Source organism: Sminthopsis crassicaudata, chromosome 6, assembly GCF_048593235.1.
Source record: "Sminthopsis crassicaudata isolate SCR6 chromosome 6, ASM4859323v1, whole genome shotgun sequence".
NCBI classification, from domain to species: domain Eukaryota; kingdom Metazoa; phylum Chordata; class Mammalia; order Dasyuromorphia; family Dasyuridae; genus Sminthopsis; species Sminthopsis crassicaudata.
In genome coordinates this window covers 27,116,634-27,139,710 of record NC_133622.1, presented here as the reverse complement: position 1 = coordinate 27,139,710, position 23,077 = coordinate 27,116,634, and the positions used below count along the sequence as shown (strand labels likewise).

At 36.1% G+C, this 23,077-nt stretch overlaps 1 protein-coding gene across 1 annotated transcript in view; it reads right to left on the bottom strand.

Annotated features, from left to right (window-relative positions):
- Positions 1-23,077, bottom strand: part of DTHD1 (death domain containing 1) — a 98,317-nt gene that overhangs the window by 62,777 nt on the left and 12,463 nt on the right. The window contains exons 2-3 of the mRNA XM_074273515.1: positions 5,280-5,554; positions 1,391-2,039 (exon numbers count right to left, since the gene is read on the bottom strand). Of these exons, the coding sequence (XP_074129616.1) occupies positions 1,391-2,039; positions 5,280-5,554 (924 nt within the window). The remainder of the gene's footprint in view (positions 1-1,390; positions 2,040-5,279; positions 5,555-23,077) is intronic.

Sequence of the window (23,077 nt, the reverse complement as noted above, 5' to 3'; positions counted from 1 at the left end):
CAGAAATTTCTCTCTTCCTCTCATTTTCTTATCATCTTTTATTTTTTATTGCACTCTATAAGTCTACAGCATTTGTGCTTATCATGTTGTCTAGAACACAAGAAATTCCATGAAAGCCGAGATACCAGACCTTTATGCTTTTATTCCCCAATATAGTCCTTTGCTCTTAGTAAGGTGTTAATAAACGGGCATTGAATAAATAATTAAAGGATTAAGAATCCCCCCCAAAAAAAAAAAAAAAAAAAAAAAAAAAAAAAAAAAAAAACAAAGGCTGGGCATCCCATGGCTAAATAATCAGGATAAGAAGGGAATACACATAAATATTTCAAAATTAAATGAAAGGCAGTGATAGCAGTAAATCCAGGACTAATTCATTATTGATCTGAATCCCCATTTATAACACAATTTTGGGGATAATATTATTCCAGAGGCCTGAGAACTAGGGGAAGACAAAAGTTAGGATGGACAGGTCCCCATAAAATAGGCAGAAATATGCCCAGTTGTCCAACCCCTGGAAAGGTTATCTAGGAGCAAAAGCTACTATTGTTTATTTTTCACTAAAAGAACAAAAAGTGAAGTTTGCCTTCTACTCCCAACATGGTTTATTTACCTTACCAGGGCCTATTTTTTTATTTTTTTAATGTTTTGATCGTTTTATTTCAATATAATTGGTTTTCTTTGTAATTTTATGAGTTCTACTTCCTAATTTAAAAACTTTTTTTCTAAGAAGTCCATAAGCCTATGGCACTAGAGTGTCAAAGGGATCCATGACATCAAAAAATTAGTTAAGAACATCTGGCTGGATTGGATAGAGATAATGCAAACTCATCATCAGAAGGATTTCATAGGAACGTAATAATGCAGATAGGTGTTGTGCCTCTAGTGGCTGCCTCCTTTAATTAATTTTTTTTCTTATATAATTTATATTTTATTTATTTATATAATTTAATTATTTATATTAACTATGAGCTAAACTACACTTTCTATGCTGCTAAAATGTATATGTATTAAATGTTGTATTCTCTAAATTTCAGTGACCTGAAGCAAAGCTTCATTATTCTAATTACAGTAGAGCAAAAAGATCCTATCCCTTTATCTCTGTTATTTTTCCAAGTCTAGTACAAAGTGTCAATCATACTAGGTACTTAACAAATGTCTGTTGAATGCATGTTTATTTGCATAGAGTATGCATTCAGTTACTATCTTATACCCTATAAACTCCCCTAACCCTGACAAATCTAAGTCTCCTTTCATACTTCTATGGGAAAGTTTAGGGAGATAAGTTACAATTTGATTTTTTTGGGAATCAATAGAAGAGTAAAGTTGGTCTTGTGTACAAATTCTACTTATAGCCATAATCATACATCACCAAAAAAATAGATTTACTTACTCCTTTTCCAGAACATGATTTGTATGGTTTAGAGTCTCTGAATCATTTTTAGGAATATTTCCCCCATATCTCTTATCAATATCATTCATCAGAGACACAGTCTTCTCTTCATTCATACTCTTCATATTACTTTGAAATTCTCTTTCTGGAAGTTCTTTATTAGATCTCACAGCATTAATCTCTTCCCTCTTTGCGTCATTTTTCTCCACAACAACATCCTCAATTTGTTTACAATCCTTATCTGCCATATTTTCTGAGGACATTTCAGTAAACTCCATTTCTCGCCTCATGACATTTTCATCCAATGATGGGATATTTTCTTTCTCCACAAATGCAGAAGTCATCAGTACCTTGGTTTTTTGTATCTGGATTTGGTTCATACTATGACTTTCACTTTCCTTCAGGGGAGAAATTTGAGGAAATTGTTGGCTGGAACCAGGGGATGTTTCTATATAATCTGTCTTCCCTTTTTCAGAAAGACTTGTTCCGCTGAAGATATTTTGGATGGTATTTTGTGTGTCAAAGGGTATGTATTCATGTTTCATGTCATATAAATTAATTAGGTCTTTTTCCTCTTTCCGAAGGTGTATTACAGTATGACTCAAATATCCACTTATTTTCTTGAGGCAGTCTATGAGAGCATTAATTTCTAGATTTAAAAAATACAATGAATACAAATAATAATCAAATCATTTCTCCATTATAATATTCATCCAATAGAATCATCGTATCTTAGAGAAGGAAAGAACTTTACAAAATAGGAATCCTATCTATAACATCCTTTAAGAGGGTAATGTATTCTCAAATCATTTCTCCATTGTAATATTCATCCAATAGAATCATTGTATCAGGGGGGCAGCTAGGTGGCGCAGTGGAGAGAGCATCAGCCCTGAATTCAGGAGGACCCGAGTTCAAATCTGATCTCAGACACTTAACACTTCCTGGCTGTGTGACCCTGGGCAAGTCACTTAACCCCAGCCTCCAAAAAAAAAAAAAAAAGAAAGAAAGAAAGAAAAGAAAAAGAAAAACAAAAAAAGAATCATTGTATCTTAGAGAAGGAAAGAACTTTACAAAATAGGAATCTATAACATCCTTTAAGAGGGTAATGTATTTTCTGCATGAACATTCTCAGAGAAACATAATAAGGATCCTTTAAAATCTCATGTAAGAAACTGCTACTGTTGCTGTGATGGGAATGTTCATTAGCAAAAAGCTCTAATTATAATAAAGACCTTCCCTATGAGTCAAAATCCATCTCCTCCTAAGCTTTCACCCATCACTCTCTGTTCTGTCTCTTGCAATAACACAAAACATCTCCTCCCTATTCTACCTGGTAACTCACCAAATATTTGAAGATAGTTATCAGGTTTCCTGTAAGCCTCCTATTCTCCAAGATGAACGTCCTAGGTTCCCTCAACTGTTCTTTAAAGGGGAAAAACTATATAGTCTTTTGAGCCAGGAGAAACTTGGCTTTGAAATCTACCTCTAATACAACTGGTCACCTTACTATGGGCAAGGCACTTAACTTTCCTGAACCTCATCTTTCCTAACTATAAAATGGGATTGATGATGTCTGTGGTAGTTACTTCACAATATAATTATGACTCAAATGAAGTAATGTATATAAAATATTTTTATAGCTTAAAGATTATATAAGTAGTTATTATTATGATTTTCAGAAATCTTATCCATTTTCCTCCCAATACTATCTAGTTTGTTAATCCCCCTTGTTAAATGTAGCATTCAGAATTGAACAGAATTGCATGATTTAAACAACAGAGTACAGTGAAGTTTTATATTTCTATTAACAATTATGATATAAGCACCTTGCAAAGTCCTTGGCACATGGTGAAAGCTTAATAATTGCTTTTTCATCCCACTGCATTGTTACCTGCAGAGGCCTTGGAGAATGCAGAGATTTGGGAAACCACCAAGTATGATCTAAATGTGTTTTAAGATATGATTCTGGGCATAAAGGTCATTTTAGGCATGTTAAAGACATTTTTATATTTCCAGCAATGTCTAACATATACCCTAAACCAAGGTATTCAATAAATGTTTTTTAATACCTTGCACAAAGGTGCTTAATAAATGTTTTTTAATACCTTGCACAAAGGTGCTCAACAAATGTTTTTTAATACCTTGCACAAAAGTGCTCAATAAATGTTTTTTAATACCTTGCACAAAGGTGCTCAATAAATGTTTTTTAATACCTTGCACAAAGGTGCTCAATAAATGTTTTTTAATACCTTGCACAAAGGCACTCAACAAAGGTTTGTTGATCTATACCCTATACCAAATTGCTTACCTCATAGAGGGAAAGAAGAAGGAGAAGGAAAAAAATTAGAACTCATATTTTTATTTTTCAAATGAATGTTAAAGATTATCTTCACATGTAATTAGAAAAAATAAAATACTACTTAAAAGGAAAAAAGGAAAAAGGCACACATACAACACGCATGTTTGAATGAATGTTCCAGTTTATTAGTAATTATATTTAAGTAGAAACAGAATGTTCGCACATCAAATGCATACTGGCTAGTATGACTCTAAGCAAATCACTTAACTCCTAGGTATTCTAGACAAATCTCTAGGTAGGGGTGTGTTGATAAATGTTTTATAGTTGATTCTCAAAAAAATGTGAAATACATTTTAAAATTCAAGCTTCATTATTAATATTTTACATCAGTTTCTTAAGTCTAGAATTCAACAATAGCAAAACATGAATCAAGTCCTTATTTGTAGCATTTTCTGATTTTCAAAGTGCAAATGCTCACAATGAAAAATATAACAAGGGGTTCAAACTGCTTCTAACACTTTAAATCTATAATTTGAGGGAAGGTTCTCCATTCCCCTGAGTGAGTTTCTTTACCTAGGACTTTTCTATGCAGTGAGATCACAAGTCCAGTCTTTTCTTAGCCCAGTTCCTTGCTTAAATTAGCTCTTTAACATCTCTGTCATGCTGTCAATTCATACTGATTTTTTTCATATGAGATGCTATTAAGCTACACCTCTCAGTTTTACACTTATGCAATTAAATTTTTAACCCAAATGCAAAATTGTACATAGTTAGGGCTGTTAGGTAGATTTTGGGGAAGAGAATAGGGGAGGAGGAAAGAATCATATTTTTCTTCTGAGGTATTTTTAAATCTTATTTTGTTAACACATTAGTTTCCTTTCTGGTTTTGTGCCATCAAGAAATTTCATACATATGATTTTTGGTCTTTCTTTAAATCACTGATAAAGGTGTTGAAAAAACAAACAAACAAACACAGGTTTACTAATAGCAACTTGTATGTGTCAGACCATTGGAGACTTCCTTTCAAGTTGACATCAATCAATCAATCAATAGTCTTTGGTTATGGTTATTCCATTAGATACAAGTCTACCTGTCCAGGAAAATATTGACATCAAGATTTGCTATGCATATAATGCTCCTCTGATTTCTTTACTCACCTTATCAAAAGATGAAAATGGATAACAATGAATTGCAGCATACTTAATATTGCCTACTTATATTTCCAAAAACCCTCCACCAAAGTCCAATGAAAGAAAAAATATAAGTTTTCCTATAAAACTTTATAAAAGTTAAATTTGGCTTGACATTTTAAAAAATCTTATATAAAATGAAAACGAAAATTTAAGTGTGAAGATTTGGTCGTTTAATGTTATACTTTAATGGTATAAAATAGTAGAAGTGAACATAGGGGTACAAAATTGAAGTTGACTTTACCTCTCGATTTTAAGGGAATGCCAATTTTTCTCTTTGGTCTTCCATGAGAAAAATTTATCGAATAGAAATCATTAGGATCACCACATGATGTGCGGCGTGACATACGAAGTATTAAATAATTAAATAATAATTGCAGCAAAACACATAGTTACTTGCCTTGTCTCCAGATGCAAGGTTTCTGTTTGTCAAGAACATGCAGTTGCTGGCAAGTGGCTTGAAGTGTCCCTGTAACATGTTCCAGATGTTGGCAGAGGACCTCACTAAGTTCCTGACACAGCATGATCATTGCAGAGACCCAGGTCCCTGTGCCATCCTGATCCTGAAGGTCACCGCATAAAAGGGTCTCGGTTACCGATTTATTTTGCCATCCAATCTGCTTTAGTAGTTGACTTAGTTTACCTGTGTCTATTTCAGTTGAATCCATTTTCTTCCTATTAGCAAGTAAAAAAAATAATGAATAAATAAACAAATGGATTCAAACTTTTTACTGGTAATTATTTCTCAAACTAGATATTCAAAGTTCATCAACTGAGTCCTCTCTAAATTGCATAGCAATTAATTCTTTGCAGAGTTTTATATTGTTGATAACCAATGTAAAGTTACTAGGTGACCAAAGGAGGGGCCTTTGGGAAATCATTAAGCAGTGGTGCACATATATCATGTGCTATTGTGTACAGTAAAGATTTAAAATCTCTGTTTTCTTTGCCAAGGATAATGATCTCCAGACTGAGAGCTATGGGAGTGAAAATAATAAGCAGATTGAAAACTAAGATAAATGGGAGGACCAGAAGCCACCTGGCTTCCCTCAAGAGGTCAGTTCACCAAGTCCACATGATTGATGGGATTGCTAAGTTTCTTCCAATGATCATTAAAAGCAAACAAACAGAAAACTAGAGGATGAGAGACGGGCATACATTTCCCCAAGTTTCAGAAAGTGTGAGAAAATGCATTTTTCAAAATGGTGACATTTGTGATCTTGGTGAATCACTTCCCATCTCAAGTATCATCTGCTAAGGGGGAGAAGGGATGAAAAGGAAACACTTGGTCCCTTTCAGTTTCATTTAAATATTGAACTATTGTCCCTTACTTATTTAGCATTTCCATTTACTCTCTTGAATTTAGTTACTTTTTTCAAGAATATGCTTTCATCTCCCAGAGAAGATTGGTGGATAGGAGTTATCAAATCCTGAAATTTAGGACTTTTTCTTCAACCGGCCAATCAGAGCCTTTATATTCATCTACTATGTGCCCTGGATACTGTGTACTTTGCAAATGCAAAGAATAAAACAATTTTTACTTTGGAGGGGGCTTATATTCTTCTGTTGGAAGAAATAACAATACATATTGAAAGAAGTTATCCAGTCTAAACCATTCATTTTATAGTTGAGAAAACCGAGGTCCAAGCTCATGCAAATAGAAACCCAGGTACAGATTCCAAAGCTTGTCGTTTTCCACTATATGATGTCGTTTTCATACAAAGTAAACAAAATTAAATACAAGAAAGTTCAGTATAAACTAGTTAGGGAGGAATGGCCTTCTCTGGTCTCTGGCCACTTCCTTTACAATCTCCTGACCATCCGGCCAGTCTTTTACCGAATCTTGTCGTTTATATGGTCTCAGCATCTCTCACATTCATCTCCTTACTCCTCACACCCCAGCGCATCCCATCAGACCATGTCCCTCTCTCCTAGATAATCGTAATAATCTTTTTATCAGTCTGGAAAGAGGTCTTTTTGGTGTCGTGCTTCTTTGAGGAACTGCATACAAGACACCAGAAAGACCTCTTTCCAGACCAATTCTAATTAAACCCATTCTCATACTCTAAGGTCCAGCCAAACGATGGGGACCTACCATACTAGAATATAATATACAAATGTATTATAAATACATATATATACATACAATTAATTTATATAAACACATATAAATTACAATACAAATAAAATGTAAATATAAATTAAATTATATATATATATATATATATATATATATATATATATATATATATGTATCACAAATATATACAATGTATTTCAATAAAATGCAGTATGAGGATGACATTAGTCGAATGAGGAGAGGCTAGCCCAGATCAGGAAAGCCTTTGTATAGAAAATTTGTATAGAAAATTGTGCTGAGCTTTCTCTTAAAGGAAAAGCCTAAATAAAGTAAGAAGAGACTTCAGTTCAAACGCGAGCAGTCTAAAGGCACAAGAAATGAATCTTGTCTGTGGAAGAGCCATGGAAGAGGAAAGCCTCGCATGACTGAAAGAATGGGGGAAGGAAGAGGAGTAATGTCCCTTGAAATTAGAAAGGTAGATTGGAGTCAGGGTGCATTGGGCTAAAAGGTAAACAGGAGGCAATGGGAAGCTAATGGGATTGACTATGGAAACTAATGGAACCGGTTGACTATGTATAGGGGCAGGAAAGGAGAAAATGAAGATTAGAAAGAGGTGAAAATTGAGGCAATCTGCTGGAGATCTTAGAACCAAGAGAACAGTAAAATAACCTTGGGCAAGAAAAGGTCTGTGTCTTTATCTAAGAAGATGAAGGAAGAGATAAAGGGTTAAGCTGTCTAAAGGAAGTCCTAGAAGAGGGAAGAAGGACCTCTTTGTGAATGGCCTCCATCATTCCAAGGAAATAGGACTTGAAATCCTCAGCTGGGAGGAAGAGAGGGGACACAGGGGGTTGGAGGAGGTTGAGAAGTTTGGGAATCAATGGGAGGGAGGGTCTAAAAGTATTGCCTTAGTACAGGCGAGAGCCTTGTTAGGATTATGTTTGGGATGGACCCAGTGAGCATGGCTGAGCTTCAGCAGCAGCACACCAATAGGACTGGGATTCTCAAGCTTGAGATTTAAGAAAGATAAATAGACTAAGTGTGCAGAGGCTGGAGTGCCGCTCCTGGAGTTAGGAAAACCAGAGGCGACCTAAGACACCAGCTGTGTGAGCTTCAGCAAGTCCCATGGCATCCGTCAAGAGAGACTCTCTGAGGTGAAAGAGAGGGAGGCATGAATTCTAGTATGGTAGTCCCCATCGTGTTTGGCTGGACCTTAGAGTGGGAGAATGGGTTTAATTATAATCGGTCTGGAAAGAGGTCTTGCTGGTGTCTTGCGCACAGTTCCTCAAGGAATCCTCAGGATCACTGATTTTTAAAAAGCAGATGTTTCATGTGGGATGCCCGCGTGGAAAGCCAGATGACTTTACTTTTCTGAGTTTCAGTTTTCTCAGGTTCAAAATGAGAACAATGATGAGCACCCACTTCAAAGGGTTATTTTGAAACCCTAAGAGATAATGCTTGTAAAATGTTTGGTAAACATCAAATGCCATATCATTGCCAACTATTATTTTTTAAATGAGTTTCCTTTTACTTATGAAATAGAATGTGTTGTCTTTATTTTACTTTAAATGCTGCTAAAACAGAGACGAGAGAGAGAGAGAGAGAGAGAGAGAGAGAGAGAGAGAGAGAGAGAGAGAGAGAGAGAGAGAGAGAGAGAGAGAGAATGTATACAGTAAACTAGAGTAGAGCAGAGAGACATCAAGGTCTCCAATTTTTCTAATTTTCTCTAAATTTCTATTATTGGAAAAAATAAAAAATGCTCTCTCTTATAGGCGAAAAACCTGAAAAGTAGCATTGGCTGGAGTAGGAAGGGCTATGTATAATTAACCTCCTGTGCACTATGGGAAGAGGGCTATCACCACCTCAACACACTCCAAATGGGATTTTAGAGATAAAGGTAGGGGAAAGAAGGAAGCAGGAATGGCCTCCCCTCTTCTCCATCCAAACCCCATCCACCAGAAGAATTAAAAACAAATCAAAGCATTCCAAAAAGTTTCAGTTCTTTGTCTCCTTCAGAAAAAAAAAAAAAAAGGAATGCAATTAAAGCTCGCCAAAGACACTGGGCAATCTCTCCCATCCCTTCTTCCTCCCACTCCCTCTCTCACCTCATCTCGAGCCTCGGGCTTCTTGTAGCTACTTTGAAGATCCCTCCTTGGAAGACAGGAAAAACACAGTCAGCCAAAGGCATAAATATTGCTTCAGTGGCTTCTGTAGGTGTAAAGGTATGTGGGCAGAAGGGATGAAGGGGGAGGTGGAGAGGAAGAAGAATTAAGAGCTGCTCCCACTGCAGGGGATAAAGGCCAAGAGAGATGGATGGCCTTCAGAAATTCCCTTTTGAGCATGGGGAGGCCATGGCTTTTTTCACTCTGCTGACATCACCCATTGGCTCCCTGGCATCTGAAATCTTCCTTTCACTGATGTATATAAGTAGATAGCTCTCATTTTCAGAGTAAAGGCTGGACAGATTTTAATTATATAATTACCTTTAATAGTGATAGTGATTTGGGCCTAGAGCAGGAATTTTATTGGTATAGGAAGCCCTTGGTGAAGAAACTCTCTCTACCCAAGCAGTCAGCACTTTCTGAAGCTTCTGATCTTAGTTATCCAGAGCATTGAGAGGGCAGGTGACAGGCCTAGAATCTCCCATCAACAGGTGGCAGCTTAGACTTGAACCTAAATGGCCCTGGCCGGGGACGGACCCAGCTCATAAATGTCTTTGGTACCTCCTCAGCTGAAAGGCATTTCTTCCTCCCCAGGAAATCCTTCTTGAAGAACATAAGATTTTATCTGCGTTTTGATGAAAGGCAAGAGGCAGGGAAAAGGAAGAGGACCATCCACACAAAGGAGACAGACAGGTCTACTAAACCAGTCAGTCTCTTTTGAATGAATTTTTTTGAAAAATCCAGAAAACAAATTATAGTAGAATTTTCAAACTCACTAGATTATATATACAAACACACACACACACACACACACACACACACACACACACATATATATATATATATATATATATATATATATATATATATATATATATATAAAACACACACATATATATATATGTGTGTGTGTGTGTGTATGTGTGTATGTGTGTGTGTGTTTGTTGATAGATTTTTTCCCTTCTTAGTCATGGTCTGTAATCCTTTCTCCAGAAAAACCAGTTTTTCTTAACCTCTATGACATTTGTTTTCATCAGGCCCAAGCTTGCAATACGTCTGGCTTCCTGAGAGTGTACGAGTTGCAAAATCAAACCCATCGCACATTATGATGCATTTACTTGTTGAAACTAGCATCTGCTAGCTCTTAAATCTTGTTTTAAATTAATTAAAGTCACCAGCCCAGAAGAACAGGCCACTAAAGCCAAGAACTAAGATAATCACAAAAAGTAAAGGAAAACTTGTTTGGAGCCTCCATTATAGGGCATTTTAGTACTTTTATTAATAAACTTAGGGAATTCTTTCAAAATAAAATTACTTTTCAGCAAAAATATCTTTATTACCACCAATCCCAAAGTCACCGAATCATATACATTAAATTAAACGGTTGAACCTTCTCTCTTTAAATTCTTACTTTCATCCCTGTTTAGATCCTTCAGACATAGATCATTTCTTACTTAAGGCACTCTCATCTCCTCAACCCCTCAAAACTTCTCCACATCCTTACCTTAGTGACCCTCTTCCTTGCTTTTGATCCCATTCCCACTAATAATTCTCTGGGACCTTCTTCCATCTTCATTCCCTTCTTCTCTAACTAGTTCCTTTCTGCAATCACACTCTTAACAATAAAACCCTTCCTTTGACAATGCAAACTACTTAGAACGTGTCATCTCTACCTATTGTCCGTACTTGCTGCCTCTACTTTCTCACAGTTTTCAACATCTCTCTATTCTCTGTATTTATCGTCTAAGCTGGTGTTGACCTTGGCTGCCATATCTGCCCTTTGCTCACTGGGGTTCACTGGAAGCTCTTTTATGCTTTCCGTTATAGGAATTTATATTGGCTAAAATCTTTGAGATGTTTAATACTAATTGACCAAAACTACTCTCTCAACTAGCAACATTAAGATTTTAACGCCAAATCCAGTGCCCTTTTCTCAAGTCCTTATCTCTCTACTATCATGAAGTTCTTGGATATTTTCTCCTATCTTAGATATCACTGACATACTCTCTCCTGATTCTCTTCTCGTCTTTCTGACCACTTTTATTGAAAATTCTCTTTGATGGATTCATTGTCTTTCTACCTCCAAAACAGGGATCTCTTTGATTTCCTGATGTCATTTACTTATATGATTTCAACGATCATCTCTCTATATATATCTCTTTATGATGATTTTCCAACTCATCTCTCCCTTTAAGTTTATTTCTACAATTTTAGCTGTTTGCTAAATATCCCTGCTTATACTTCAAACTTAATATGTTCAAAAGGGAACCCATAATCTTTCCCCACAATCCTTTCCTTCCTTCCAACCTCCCAGGCACACAGCTTTGAAAACTTGGAGTCTCTTGTGACCTAATCTAATCATCTGCCAGTTCCTATTGTTTTGCCTGTATAATTTTTTTTTTTGCATTACTGCTTTTTTTCTTTTTCTATATTGATATTGTCCTAAATTAGACCCTTTTCATTTCTCATGTGACTTACTTACCTGTAGAGTTTCCTGATAGATTTAGCCTATCTTCATGCTTATTCCATGAAATAATCCCCAATATATAGATTTAACAGCATCATTTCCTGCCTGAAAAATCTTTCATGCTTCCCTTTTATATTTAGAATTAAATGAAACTCCTTGGCCCAGCACTTAATTTCCTCCACATTTGGGTCCAACCTATTTTCATACTATTTACTCTCACATTGGTTTTACTACTGACTTTTCTTTGATTTTATCTCATATTTTATAATTGTACATGTCTATATGTATAATATGCATACATTATATATATAATATAGACTACATATAATACAATTATATGTTATAATATAATATATATATATATATAAATATATACTATATATAATACAATTATCAAATATATTGTATATTATAATATATGATAATCTAGTTTATATTTTCACACAATGTGAATTTTATATTTTTCTGAGTATTTCTTAGATCATTTGCTCAAACTTCCTCTGCCTAATGAATCTTTACCTCCCTTTGAGACCCAGCTCATGTACACCTCTTTAGTGAAAATGTCTTTGGTACCTCCTCAGCTGAAAGGCATTTCTCCCTCCTCGGAAAAGGTTTTTGAAGAACATCAGATTTTATCTGAGTTTTGAAGAAAGGCAGGAGGCAGGGAAAAGGAAAAGGACCATCCACACAAAGGAGACAGACAGGAGCCAGAATGTTGTATTTGAGGTGTGGAAGGCCAATGTCTTTGGATGTAGATTATATGAAGGGGAATAAATGTAAGAAGGCTGGAAATGTGAGAAATTGCCAGGTTATAAAGGTCTTTCAAAGTCGAATGGAAGATTTAATGATTGACTTTGCAGGTAATCGGGGACCATCGGAGTTCCCTGAGGCAGAGTGGGAATGGGGTCGAGATGGTCATATCTGCACTTAAGAAAGTTTATTTTGGCAGCTGAGAAGAGGAAGAACTGGAATGAGGAGATAGTTGAGAAGGAACAGCAGTCAGAAAGCTGTAATTGTGTAGGGGTGAGAGGAGGAGACTGTGAGTGGACATGGACCAGGGATGTTACAAAGGGGCAGATGGCAAGACTTGGCAACAGGTTAGACACGTAAAGCTAAAGTAAAGGCTGAATCTAGGATGATACCTAAGTTATAACCTGAGCCTCTGGGAGGATGCAGTACCCCTCCTAGTCATTGAGAAGTCTAGAGGCAATCAAAAATTTACATCTGGCGTTACCTAGACTTCAAGTTAAACCTCCTCCTTGACTTTGGAAGCAGCCTTCTCTGAGTCATTTGTTATCATGAGAAAATGGTAAGAATTTACTGAAAGATGCAATGCACTTGAAATTAAAATGGACCAAATTGGCAAACAGAACTGGACTCATCAACCATGAACAGAGTGAACATATTCCATGGTCATGGGGTGACCGCGAGGGCCTGGCCTAATTAATGCCCCACATCTCCCACAGTATGGACCCCAAGGATGTGCTCAATAAATGTTTATCATTGGTGACAAAATTAAACAAATTCCAAAGACTGACCTTTCTCTTTGAGAAATTTCCTTCCGAGAGCAAACAACCTAACTTAGAAATATTCAGAGGAAGACATTATTGTAGGATAAGGCGACAGTTTAAAAATAGGCTTTAACCACTGTTTACATTTTTGTCACTGTTTGTCAATATAGTTGGGTGGGAAGAGGAGTACGGAGATGTTGCTTTAATACGGGTCACCAGATTGAAATGATTAGGGGAGACACATTGCCGACAATCTGTTCAAATAAATCTAGGCTCTTTGCTCCTGTTGAATTCTAGCAGTTATTGTTTAGAAATGCCTTCTCACATGTGAAAGTGTACCATTGAGAGTTTGCACTGGCAAGGATTGCTTGCTAAACACACAGCAGTTGCTAAGAGAAAACAATGCTATGTGCACTGGGTGTTAGGGGCTGTGCAGTATTCAAAAAATGTGGGTACTCAGCTATTTGGATAACCAGAGCCCTCGCCTCATAACAATAAAGACTAAAACCAGTCCTGGTACTTTGGATCATGATTTTGCAATTCTTGTCTGTTTTCCAGTATACTGTAGATCACGAGTCACTGTTATAATTGAACAAATTAAAAAACTGTTGTTCTGTATTTATAGCTTCATGGAACCATGAAATGAAATGCATTTTAATGAATTTTAATCAGGAACAAAAAAAATCACAGAACCTCTTTTCTTTCCTGAAATCAATTTTACAAACAGAATTTCAAATTTCGCAAGTATCATATATATGAACACAGTGTATCTTGTGATATCCTGGAGCTTGGAATCGGTTACTGAGCTTTCTTGGCTGCCTAACTCACCACCATGCCGTGTTAAAAAAAAAAAAAAAAAAAAAAAAAAAAAAAAAGGATGTACAACTTCCTCTTATAGAGAGAAAGGAAAAAAATCTAAGATAAAAAAGAAAGGGAAGAAAAAACTAAGAGATAGAAATATAAGGACAATGTAAGGTGGTGACAAAGTACAGATATGGAATCTCAAAGATGGACTCAACCAATCTATACCTGAGCAAGAATCTCACCTAGAACCTCTGGAACAGGTGATAATATAGACTGCTTGTAGACTCCTGTGAGAGGGGAGCTCATTGACTTCCTAGGCAGTTGGGTTCAGTTTTAAGGAGCTCTAACTATTGTTAGGAGACAGAGACAGAGACAGAGACAGAGACAGAGACAAAGAGAGAGGAAGAAGAGGAAGAAGAGGAAGAAGAGGAAGAAGAGAAAGAAGAGGAAGAAGAAGAAGAGGAGAAAGAAAAGAGGAGAGGGTGAGGGAGAAACAGAGAGAGAGAGACTCACATATAGAGACAGACCAATAATGCCTCAGGATATATAAGAACTCTGAAAGTTTAAGTTTTTTATTATTGTTATTCATGAGTCCAAATAGGTTAGATTATTGCCTAGATTTAATTAGACTTTATAAAACCTATTTACTAAAGAGATACAGCAACAAAGTTCTCACAGAGACATCCCCTGTTTCCAAATGTGAAATGTGCTCTGGGAATAGTCAATGTTAAAAATATAAAAAGATAAATATGTCCGTGTATAGTGGCTGGATGGACCTGAAACGTTGTTCAATTATTTCTGAAAGCAATTTGTAATATTCAAAAGGAAACCCTCATAGATACTAAAATATTCCTAGTAACTTTTTTTTTTTTTTTTTTGGTAATGCAGAGAACAAGAGCCATACCAACAAACAACAACTAGGCAAAATGGATTAAGAATGAAATGGCGGATTTAGACTTGATTATGAAGTAGAGGGAAGGAAAGTCACACAATTCTAGATTACCTGAAATACCCAAACATAAACTCAGAGCCAACCACACCGACTGCTCTACAACATTATAGGCTCACCATCTTAGAAACTTTCTCGAGCTCAAAGGTAGTATAATGGGTAGGCTCTGGAAAGCATCAGAAATTGCCAAAAAAAAAAAAAAAAAAAAAGCAAAACTTTTTCTCCCCTTTTGTCAAGGGGCCAATTTCCCCCCCATGAGATGGTTTGTTTCCCTGCTCAATCTCACAGGCAAATTTGATTAGATAAATCCATTTTAATGGCCAGGGGTGCATGGGATGTTCAGAAGGGACTGGCAACTGCTTTGTGAAGACTTGCTGAGCCCTTTTCAGGCTGCTCATCTACCTCTGGTGTCTACCTGTCACTCTACTCTCACCTGTGGCTCCAAGAAGCTATGAGGGACCAGGAGCTCCAGGCCAGGAGAGTTCTCTCAGCAGGTAATGGCTGAACCAGAGAGGGTAGGCCCCCATTAATAAAGACTTCCCCCAGGGGAGATGAAGATAATTAGTTCCATGAAGTGGGTGCTGTGGAGTTCTTAGAGAACACTGGAGATGTCAAGGTCATCCCTTGCCTCCCAGGGCCATGGCCAGTTGTCAGTTGTCTTGCCACTAGACTGGACGATGCTGGAATAGAGCCAAACGGACAACTTGATGCAACTGCGGCACTGAAACCCACTTCAAATCTCTGATGTCATTGACCTTCTATGAAAATGAAGAACAAACATAAGGTAATTGGCCCCCGGGTAGCTTGGAAGGATAACAGATAAAATGTCTACCTTGGAACTGGGTCACAATCCCATCTCAGAGATGCACATGTTATAGAGATTTAGGGCTAGAAACCAGTTCATCTGCGAAAAAAAAAATCTAAATTTCATAGTGGATTTCAAATACAAAATGTTAACAGTGTGGAAGGACAGCCTTAAAAATAATATAATCTAAGGCCTCATTTAGAAACGAATATTTCCCCACCTCCAGACACTTCCTTGTTATATGACCCTGGACAAACCTTTCTCAACCTCTGTTTCTTCATCTTTATGATAGAGATAATAATAGTACCTACCAGAAAGGATTATTGTGAGGATCAAATGTCATAATATATATAAATCACTTGGTAAGTCTTAAAGTATTATATAAATACATATTATTATAGCTATTATTTAATTTAGTAATCTCCATTAATAAAGAAAAGGCCAAACAGACCTTTAAAAAAATCAATAAAATTCAGGCTACAAAATGGATTATAGTCAAGGCTGAAGTTTTCTTTCCTTCTCTGCTTTTTTCCCAGTTGGTCAAAGAGGAATAGAATAAAAGGAATTAAGATTTAAACCCTGCATATCATCAAATACAGGGAACACAAAACCAAGAGGGAGAGTAATTTTTTTCTTTTTTTGCTCTGTTACCACAGGTCCATTCTCAACTCCAAAGTCTCCGGGCTATCTCCTCACATCTTGGCTACATTCCTCTTTGATTCAGATGCTCTCTCACTACAAGAGTGCCTATCTTCATCTTGTTTCCCTCTCTCACCTTCGGGCAGGCTCCATATCAAAATTTCAATTTATAATCTGAATTTCCTACTGGTTTTTTAAATAATTTTTTAAAAAATTAATTTTATAATTATAACTTTTTTTGGGGGTAATTTTTCTACAACATTATCCCTTGCACTCCCTTCTGTGCTGAATTTTCCCCTCCTTCCTTTCACCCTCTTCCCTAATTGACAGGCAATCCCATACATGTTAAATGGGTTATAATATATCCTAGATACAATCTATGTGTGCAGAATCGAATTTCTCATTGCACAGGAAGAATTGGATTCAGAAGGTAAAGATAACCTGGGAAGAGAAACAAAAATGCAAACAGTTTACACTCATTTCCCAGTGTTCCTTCTCTGTGAATTTGCTACTGTTAATCATAAATGGCAACCCTAATGGCCCTTTCAGCAGGGCTAACAAAGAACCTTAATCACTTTCTCCTCCTCCATTTCTGCCACATGGTCTTGCAAGACCTGGAAGGAAGGTCCCTTCAAGGTTACCGGAACAATACAATACCCGAATTCCTATAAACTCTAACACAAGGGAAACTTTGGTTTCCATACTATCTCTGTGAGAGACAGAAAGTCAAATTACAACATAAAAGGAAAACTTCCTAACAAATCAAAATTATAGAAAGTTACACTGGGTCATCTCAGGGGAAATATTCGAGAAGGACAGGGAACTGGAAGCTTTACTTTGGCCATGTTGTCCAATAGATTCATAATCCAGCATGACTATGGGGTCCTTTTCCATTCTGAGAACCTGAATTCCATTCCTCTTTGGAAGGTCTTCCCAGCACCTATTCTACCAAGATTTAAGACCTGGGGCTTGGAGAGGGGAGGTGGGCAGGACTCTATTGAGAGCAATTCCCTTTCGCTGACCCTCCAAATACGAATCACCCAATAGCTAGCCTGAAGTAGCCTAAAGATCCACTCCATAATGTGAAATTAGCTAAATGATAATGAGGACAGAGGATAAAATATAATAACTTTAATGGGACCAAAATTAGAAACCATGGAGTCATAAACGCTGCCAGAAAACTTTCCCAAGCAATTCTGGGTATTATAACAATGTTCTGCTTTGTTCGTATATTTGTGATAGACTACTGCCAAGGTTGAACAATTCAGTGACAGTTAAAAATACCTTTATCACCAAGGACATGCAAAAACATGGATGTTTCTCATTTCTCCGAATTGTTGAAATTCTCCTTCTGCAATCACTGGCAAGCAAAGGGTTAACAGTACCAAATGATACTGGAGATTTAATCCCAGATTCCCTTATTGAATCAAACTTTTTATGTAGGCTATTTAGGTCAGATGCTATGGAAATGCCCTTTCTGGTTCATTTTCTTATAAATGCTGCATATATTCCTTGTTAGAAAAAATGTTATTTTTAGAGTTCATTAAACAGGTTAAGCTCCTTAATGCTACTGAGAACAGAAATATTCTGACAGTAGAACTGAGGTTAGAGCTGATCTCTATGGCATTGTCAGTGTTGCAAAATGAAGGTCTTTTGGCTGTTTACTTTAGATTATCCAGTGTATATATGCAGCGTACAATTGTAAACAGGAGTTTGGCAAATTGTTTGAAAATCATATCTCGGGAATCAGGTCTAAAAAATAGAAGAAAATAGCTTAATTATTCTCTTGTTATCTAAGACTATCAGCTTCATTAAGAAAATAAGTGATTAAGTGTATCAATTTGTCCTTTTGCTCAGGGAAAGCAGTGTTTTAATTGAGTCACAAAAAGTCTGCCTTGATCTCCCTACCTTTTTTATCCTTCTTCCAGTCCTCCTCCCTGTCTCAGCTATAAGGTCACCCTCACCTTATAAACTCATTGTGAATTCTCTGAATGTCTAAATAGCTCTATTATAATAAATGAGGTCCTTAGGAAAGAAAGCCTTCACAAACTTAGCAAATAGTTCTTCTGTTATGATTGTTTGAAGAGATATAGTCATTTAGTGTGTAACGTGATTTTGATTTATCTGTTTTTCCTAGAAGGAACATTAAGTGTAGTAAAGTCTATATATTAATAACCATATATTTCTCAGTTTTCAGATATGCAAAATAAATAGCATTTAAATAATAAAGGAGGCTATAATTTAGATTCTTTGAAAACCAATAATCTTTTGTCTTCAAAACTCTAATTGGAGAGAAACACAAGGGTTTCAACTTCTCAATAAAAAATTACCTAGCAACTTGCATGGAAATAAATGCAAAAATTGAACTCTTGTGGGTTACCTGCACGCAATATCAAGTGTGACTTTTTAAGTCTTTTAAAAACACTCTTTAACAATGTCCAGAAAGATCACATGATCAACTCTGTAGTACAAAGGAAAATGCTATTAAAATTAAAAAAAAAAAAGACCTCAGATCAATGCAATAACCAATTGTAAGTTGAGAGAAATGATGAAAAACATATCTTCCTTTTTTCGACAGAGTGAGAGAGATGGAGACAAAAAGAGAGAGAGAGAGAGACAGGGCGAGCATTGGTCCTGTGTCAGCTATAGTGTTAAACCTTGGACACATAAGTAAGTGAGCAGGACGGTCCCCGAACTTAATGGGGGAAGCCAATAAACAGGGAGCTAGAAAAAGGGAGAGATGGTCTGGAAGTGACCTGGAGGCTCGATTGTAAGTGAGAGAGAGAAAAAAGGGGGGACTCATCTATCTGAAGAGGGATCCCTGGGACTGAAGCAGAAGCCACATGCTGTGGAGACGATGAGAACGGGCGACAGTTCTGCCATCGGAACCCAGTGTCCCTGGGACGAGACGAGGCATATGTTGCCTGACATGGCCAATGTGTTGGTTTTGCCTAATTATTCTTTCTTAGAAGGGAATGTTCTTCCGGTGAGAATCATTGAGGAGAGACTCATGTCAAGTAAATATGAAACACTCCTTTTTTCAAAGGCTAGGTTAATTATTTCAAGATAGATCCTCTTCCCAGACCTCCAACCACTTTGCTGTGCTAAACTGCTCTCATTTTAGAAACATGCTTGAGAATGAAAGGGGAAATGCCCCCAGACCCAAGAAGTCTGAGGTTGGAGAGCAGGGTCATAGTATTTTCTCTAGAGATGTTTGGGAATAAGAAACAAGGAGACATATACACACACACACACATTCATATATGTTTGTATATAGGTACACATATATGTACATGTGTATATACACACAAAACATATATATGAATATATACATATACATATTATATATGTATATATACATACATATATATTCATACATGTATATGTATATATATATATACATATATATATATATATATATATATATATATATATATATATATATATCTTTAAATTATACCATGTTTTCCATGGATAGGAAGAAGTCGATAATAGGAGTATTCTTTGTGAATGCGTAGGAGTAGCCCAGGGGACCTTTTAGATATATTTTTTAAGCAAGAAGCAGATTTCTCTGGGAATTAGGTTTTTCTGAGAAATTAGAAACATCCATGTCTTTGCATGTCCTTGGTGATAAGGTTATTTTAAACTGTCACTGAATTGCCCAACCTTGGCAGTAGTCTATCACAGATCTACTAACAAAGTAGAACATTGTTATAACCCCCAGAATTGCTTGGGAAAGTTTTCTGGCAGCGAGTGTGACTACATGCATGCAGATCCAGGCTCCCAATAGCAGGAAAATATGCCAGTGTGATAATGTTGGTCTGTTGGGTGGCAGTGCGACACGGATCTGCAGTAGGATGACCCCTTCTTCTGGGCAAGTTTTTCATCCTCCCTTATTGAGCACCATACAAGAAAATCCAACAATAACGACTTGGAAAGAAGCCTTCAGACCTCTTCTACTCTCTGGGCACACACTATGTGCAGAGGCAGATATTAAAAATTATAAGGGGACAGAAAAGGGATAGAAGGCACAGTGACTGCCCTCGAAGAGAATCTCACAGGCTAAATGGGACAACAGGATGTTGTTTTTGCAAAATAACGAGGAAAGTTATAAGCCAAGAACCAAATATAATTTCATGTTTGCAAAGTAAGTATCAGCTAATTACTGGAGCCCTGCAATGTAAAGAAAGCCTCAAAGACCAATGATTCATCTTAGAAACTCAGTTGGATGGTGAATTTTGGAGTGAGCACAGGGAGTTGGATTGCTAGTGGAAAGAAGACAAGTCACCATCTCCATCCTCTTTGAGCATACCATCCGGGTACCATGGTCCAGGACAGTGGGGACTGGCCACCCAAAGGGCAGGTCTATTAAGGAGGGCAACTACAAGGAAAACAGAGAATCCATAGACAAGGAATTGTCTTCTTAGAAAGTCTGGTGAAAATAGCAAGAATGGATTTCAGAGCAGGGGCAGATGTTGGGGAAGTGAGAAAGAACCTAAGAATCAAGATGCTTTCTCCCCCTCTGGGGCTACAAGGCTTATAGACAGCCAGAGCCTCTCCCCATAGACTGGAAGGAAATGGGGGCAGCTCCCCAGGAGTCACCACCATTACATGATCAAACTGGCAAGAATCTCCAGGACCTGGTGACCGGTAACTCCCTGCAGCTTAAGAAGTGTTTCTTTGTTAAAGGGAAAATATTCTAGTGCATTAAATTAATGTAATTTAAAAGAATTAAGTTGTTGCTTTCCCCCTTTATGTATTGTAATATTTATTCTATTTTTTCTTGGCATGATTGTTAATGTAATTAAAAAGTATTAATCTATTACTTTTCTCCTTTTTTGTACTGTAATTTCTATTTCTATTTCATTGATATGATTATATTATGAAGTTCAATAAAAAAGATTTTCATTGTATTTATTTTCTGACCATTATTATTATTTGTTTTATCTCACAAATATTACTAAAAAAGAATTTTGTTAAATGGATATTAAAAATTACTCTATTAATTAAATATCAACTAAATCATGTCAACTACTTAAAACACTGTGGGTCACAAACCTAAAATAGGGACATTAGAAGGAGAAGAGGTTTAAAGGAATCATCTCCCCTTGAGTCTACCCAGGTTTTTTGGTAATTTTGCTAAGTGGAGTCCCAAGATAATTCAAAAAAGATGCATAGTAGTAATTTAATAATATGAAAGGAGAAATACAGTTTAAAAGATAGTCTTAAAATACTTCAAGGATTCTCTAGCTAGCCAGAGTCTAACTTCCTGAGGTTTGCATCATATCTGAAACTTACATCTGTATATTATTTAAATATTTTTACTTTGAAAAGATTTATCCTCTAGTGTTTGTTACCCTACATATAGTTTCTGATATTATAATAAAAATTTTGACTTTTGGGAAGTGCAGCAATGTAGGATGGAGCAAGCATGGGCAGTCCACAGTTGAGTTAAATCTAGGGAAAAAGCAAAGTACTATACCTGCTTAATTCCCTAGTAATCTATTTCTACCTGCCAGATCATGTCTTGATGGAGATGTAGTCTGTGAAATGACCAGTGAGAACAGTTATGCAAAAACAGCCACTGAGATTTTATACAAACATTTTAAACCAAGTGAAATTTACCTATCTGTTACCTGATTCAAGGTAATCATTTAAAACTGGTTTGATTCAGAAAGGGGTGTAAGATATAAATCTGAATGAAAATAAATATGTAAAACACTCTATAAAATTATTCCCTTTGTACGGGAATTAATTATAGGATTTTATTAGTTACTGAGAGCTATTGTTGAAATGATTATATTTACTATGTGTAACTCTCAAATTATTTTTTGGGATATGAAATTGAACATCTGAGAGAAAGTCTATGTTATCAGATAATAATATCTGATAGAGACTCAAGATTAAAAATTTGAACATGGTAAACTTCACAAAACCATGTCTCCTGAGCCATATCTGAAATGCATCAGCTAAATTAAGCAGCTTCTTTTCAAGCTTTCAGAGATGTGTTCTTTGACACCCTCAATGACAAGATCAATACTGTGGATCTCTTCCAGTATTTAGTCATTCAGAGTTAAAATTATTTCTCAGAACTGGCTATTTTGGTTTTCAACATTTTCGAAAAGAAAGATACATTTTAGAAAAGAAAGATAGAAAAGAAAGAGAGAGACACGATAATAAGAACAACAATACAAAAAACAATAAATAACTCCTTGGTTACTATGATGGTGTAAACTAATGATTCAAGAGCTCTTCCTCTTCTTTTTTGTGTCATCAACCCCTTTGGAAGTTTAGTGGACTTATGAACTTTAGAAGAGTAACAATTTTAAATGTATTAATACATACAATTACATTGAAATGCAGTTATGATATCTTTTAAAGCTTTATGAACACCAAGTTAAGAATCCTCAAGAAACAAAGCAGATGGATAACATTCATAATCCAATGTTCTTTTAAAGATTAAATCTATGTCAACATCAGTGGCAGCTTTCAATATAAAGAAAAGGAATATGTTTTGTAAAACATGCTAAGAAATTCCTTTATTGAGAACTCTCTATTAATGACATCACAAATTTGGATTTTAAAAAACATTTAATCTGTATGTGTAGGAATTAAATAATACCAATATATATCACAGAATCATAAAATCTCAGAAGGAACTCCAAAACCTATCAAGTTCAACTGGCTAAATAGTTCTCAATTTAAACTAGTTTTGCCCTTGATTTCTTCTCTCCTGGTATCCCAATTTGGATATTTTGTAGTTCTATTTTCACAAATTTTTAAA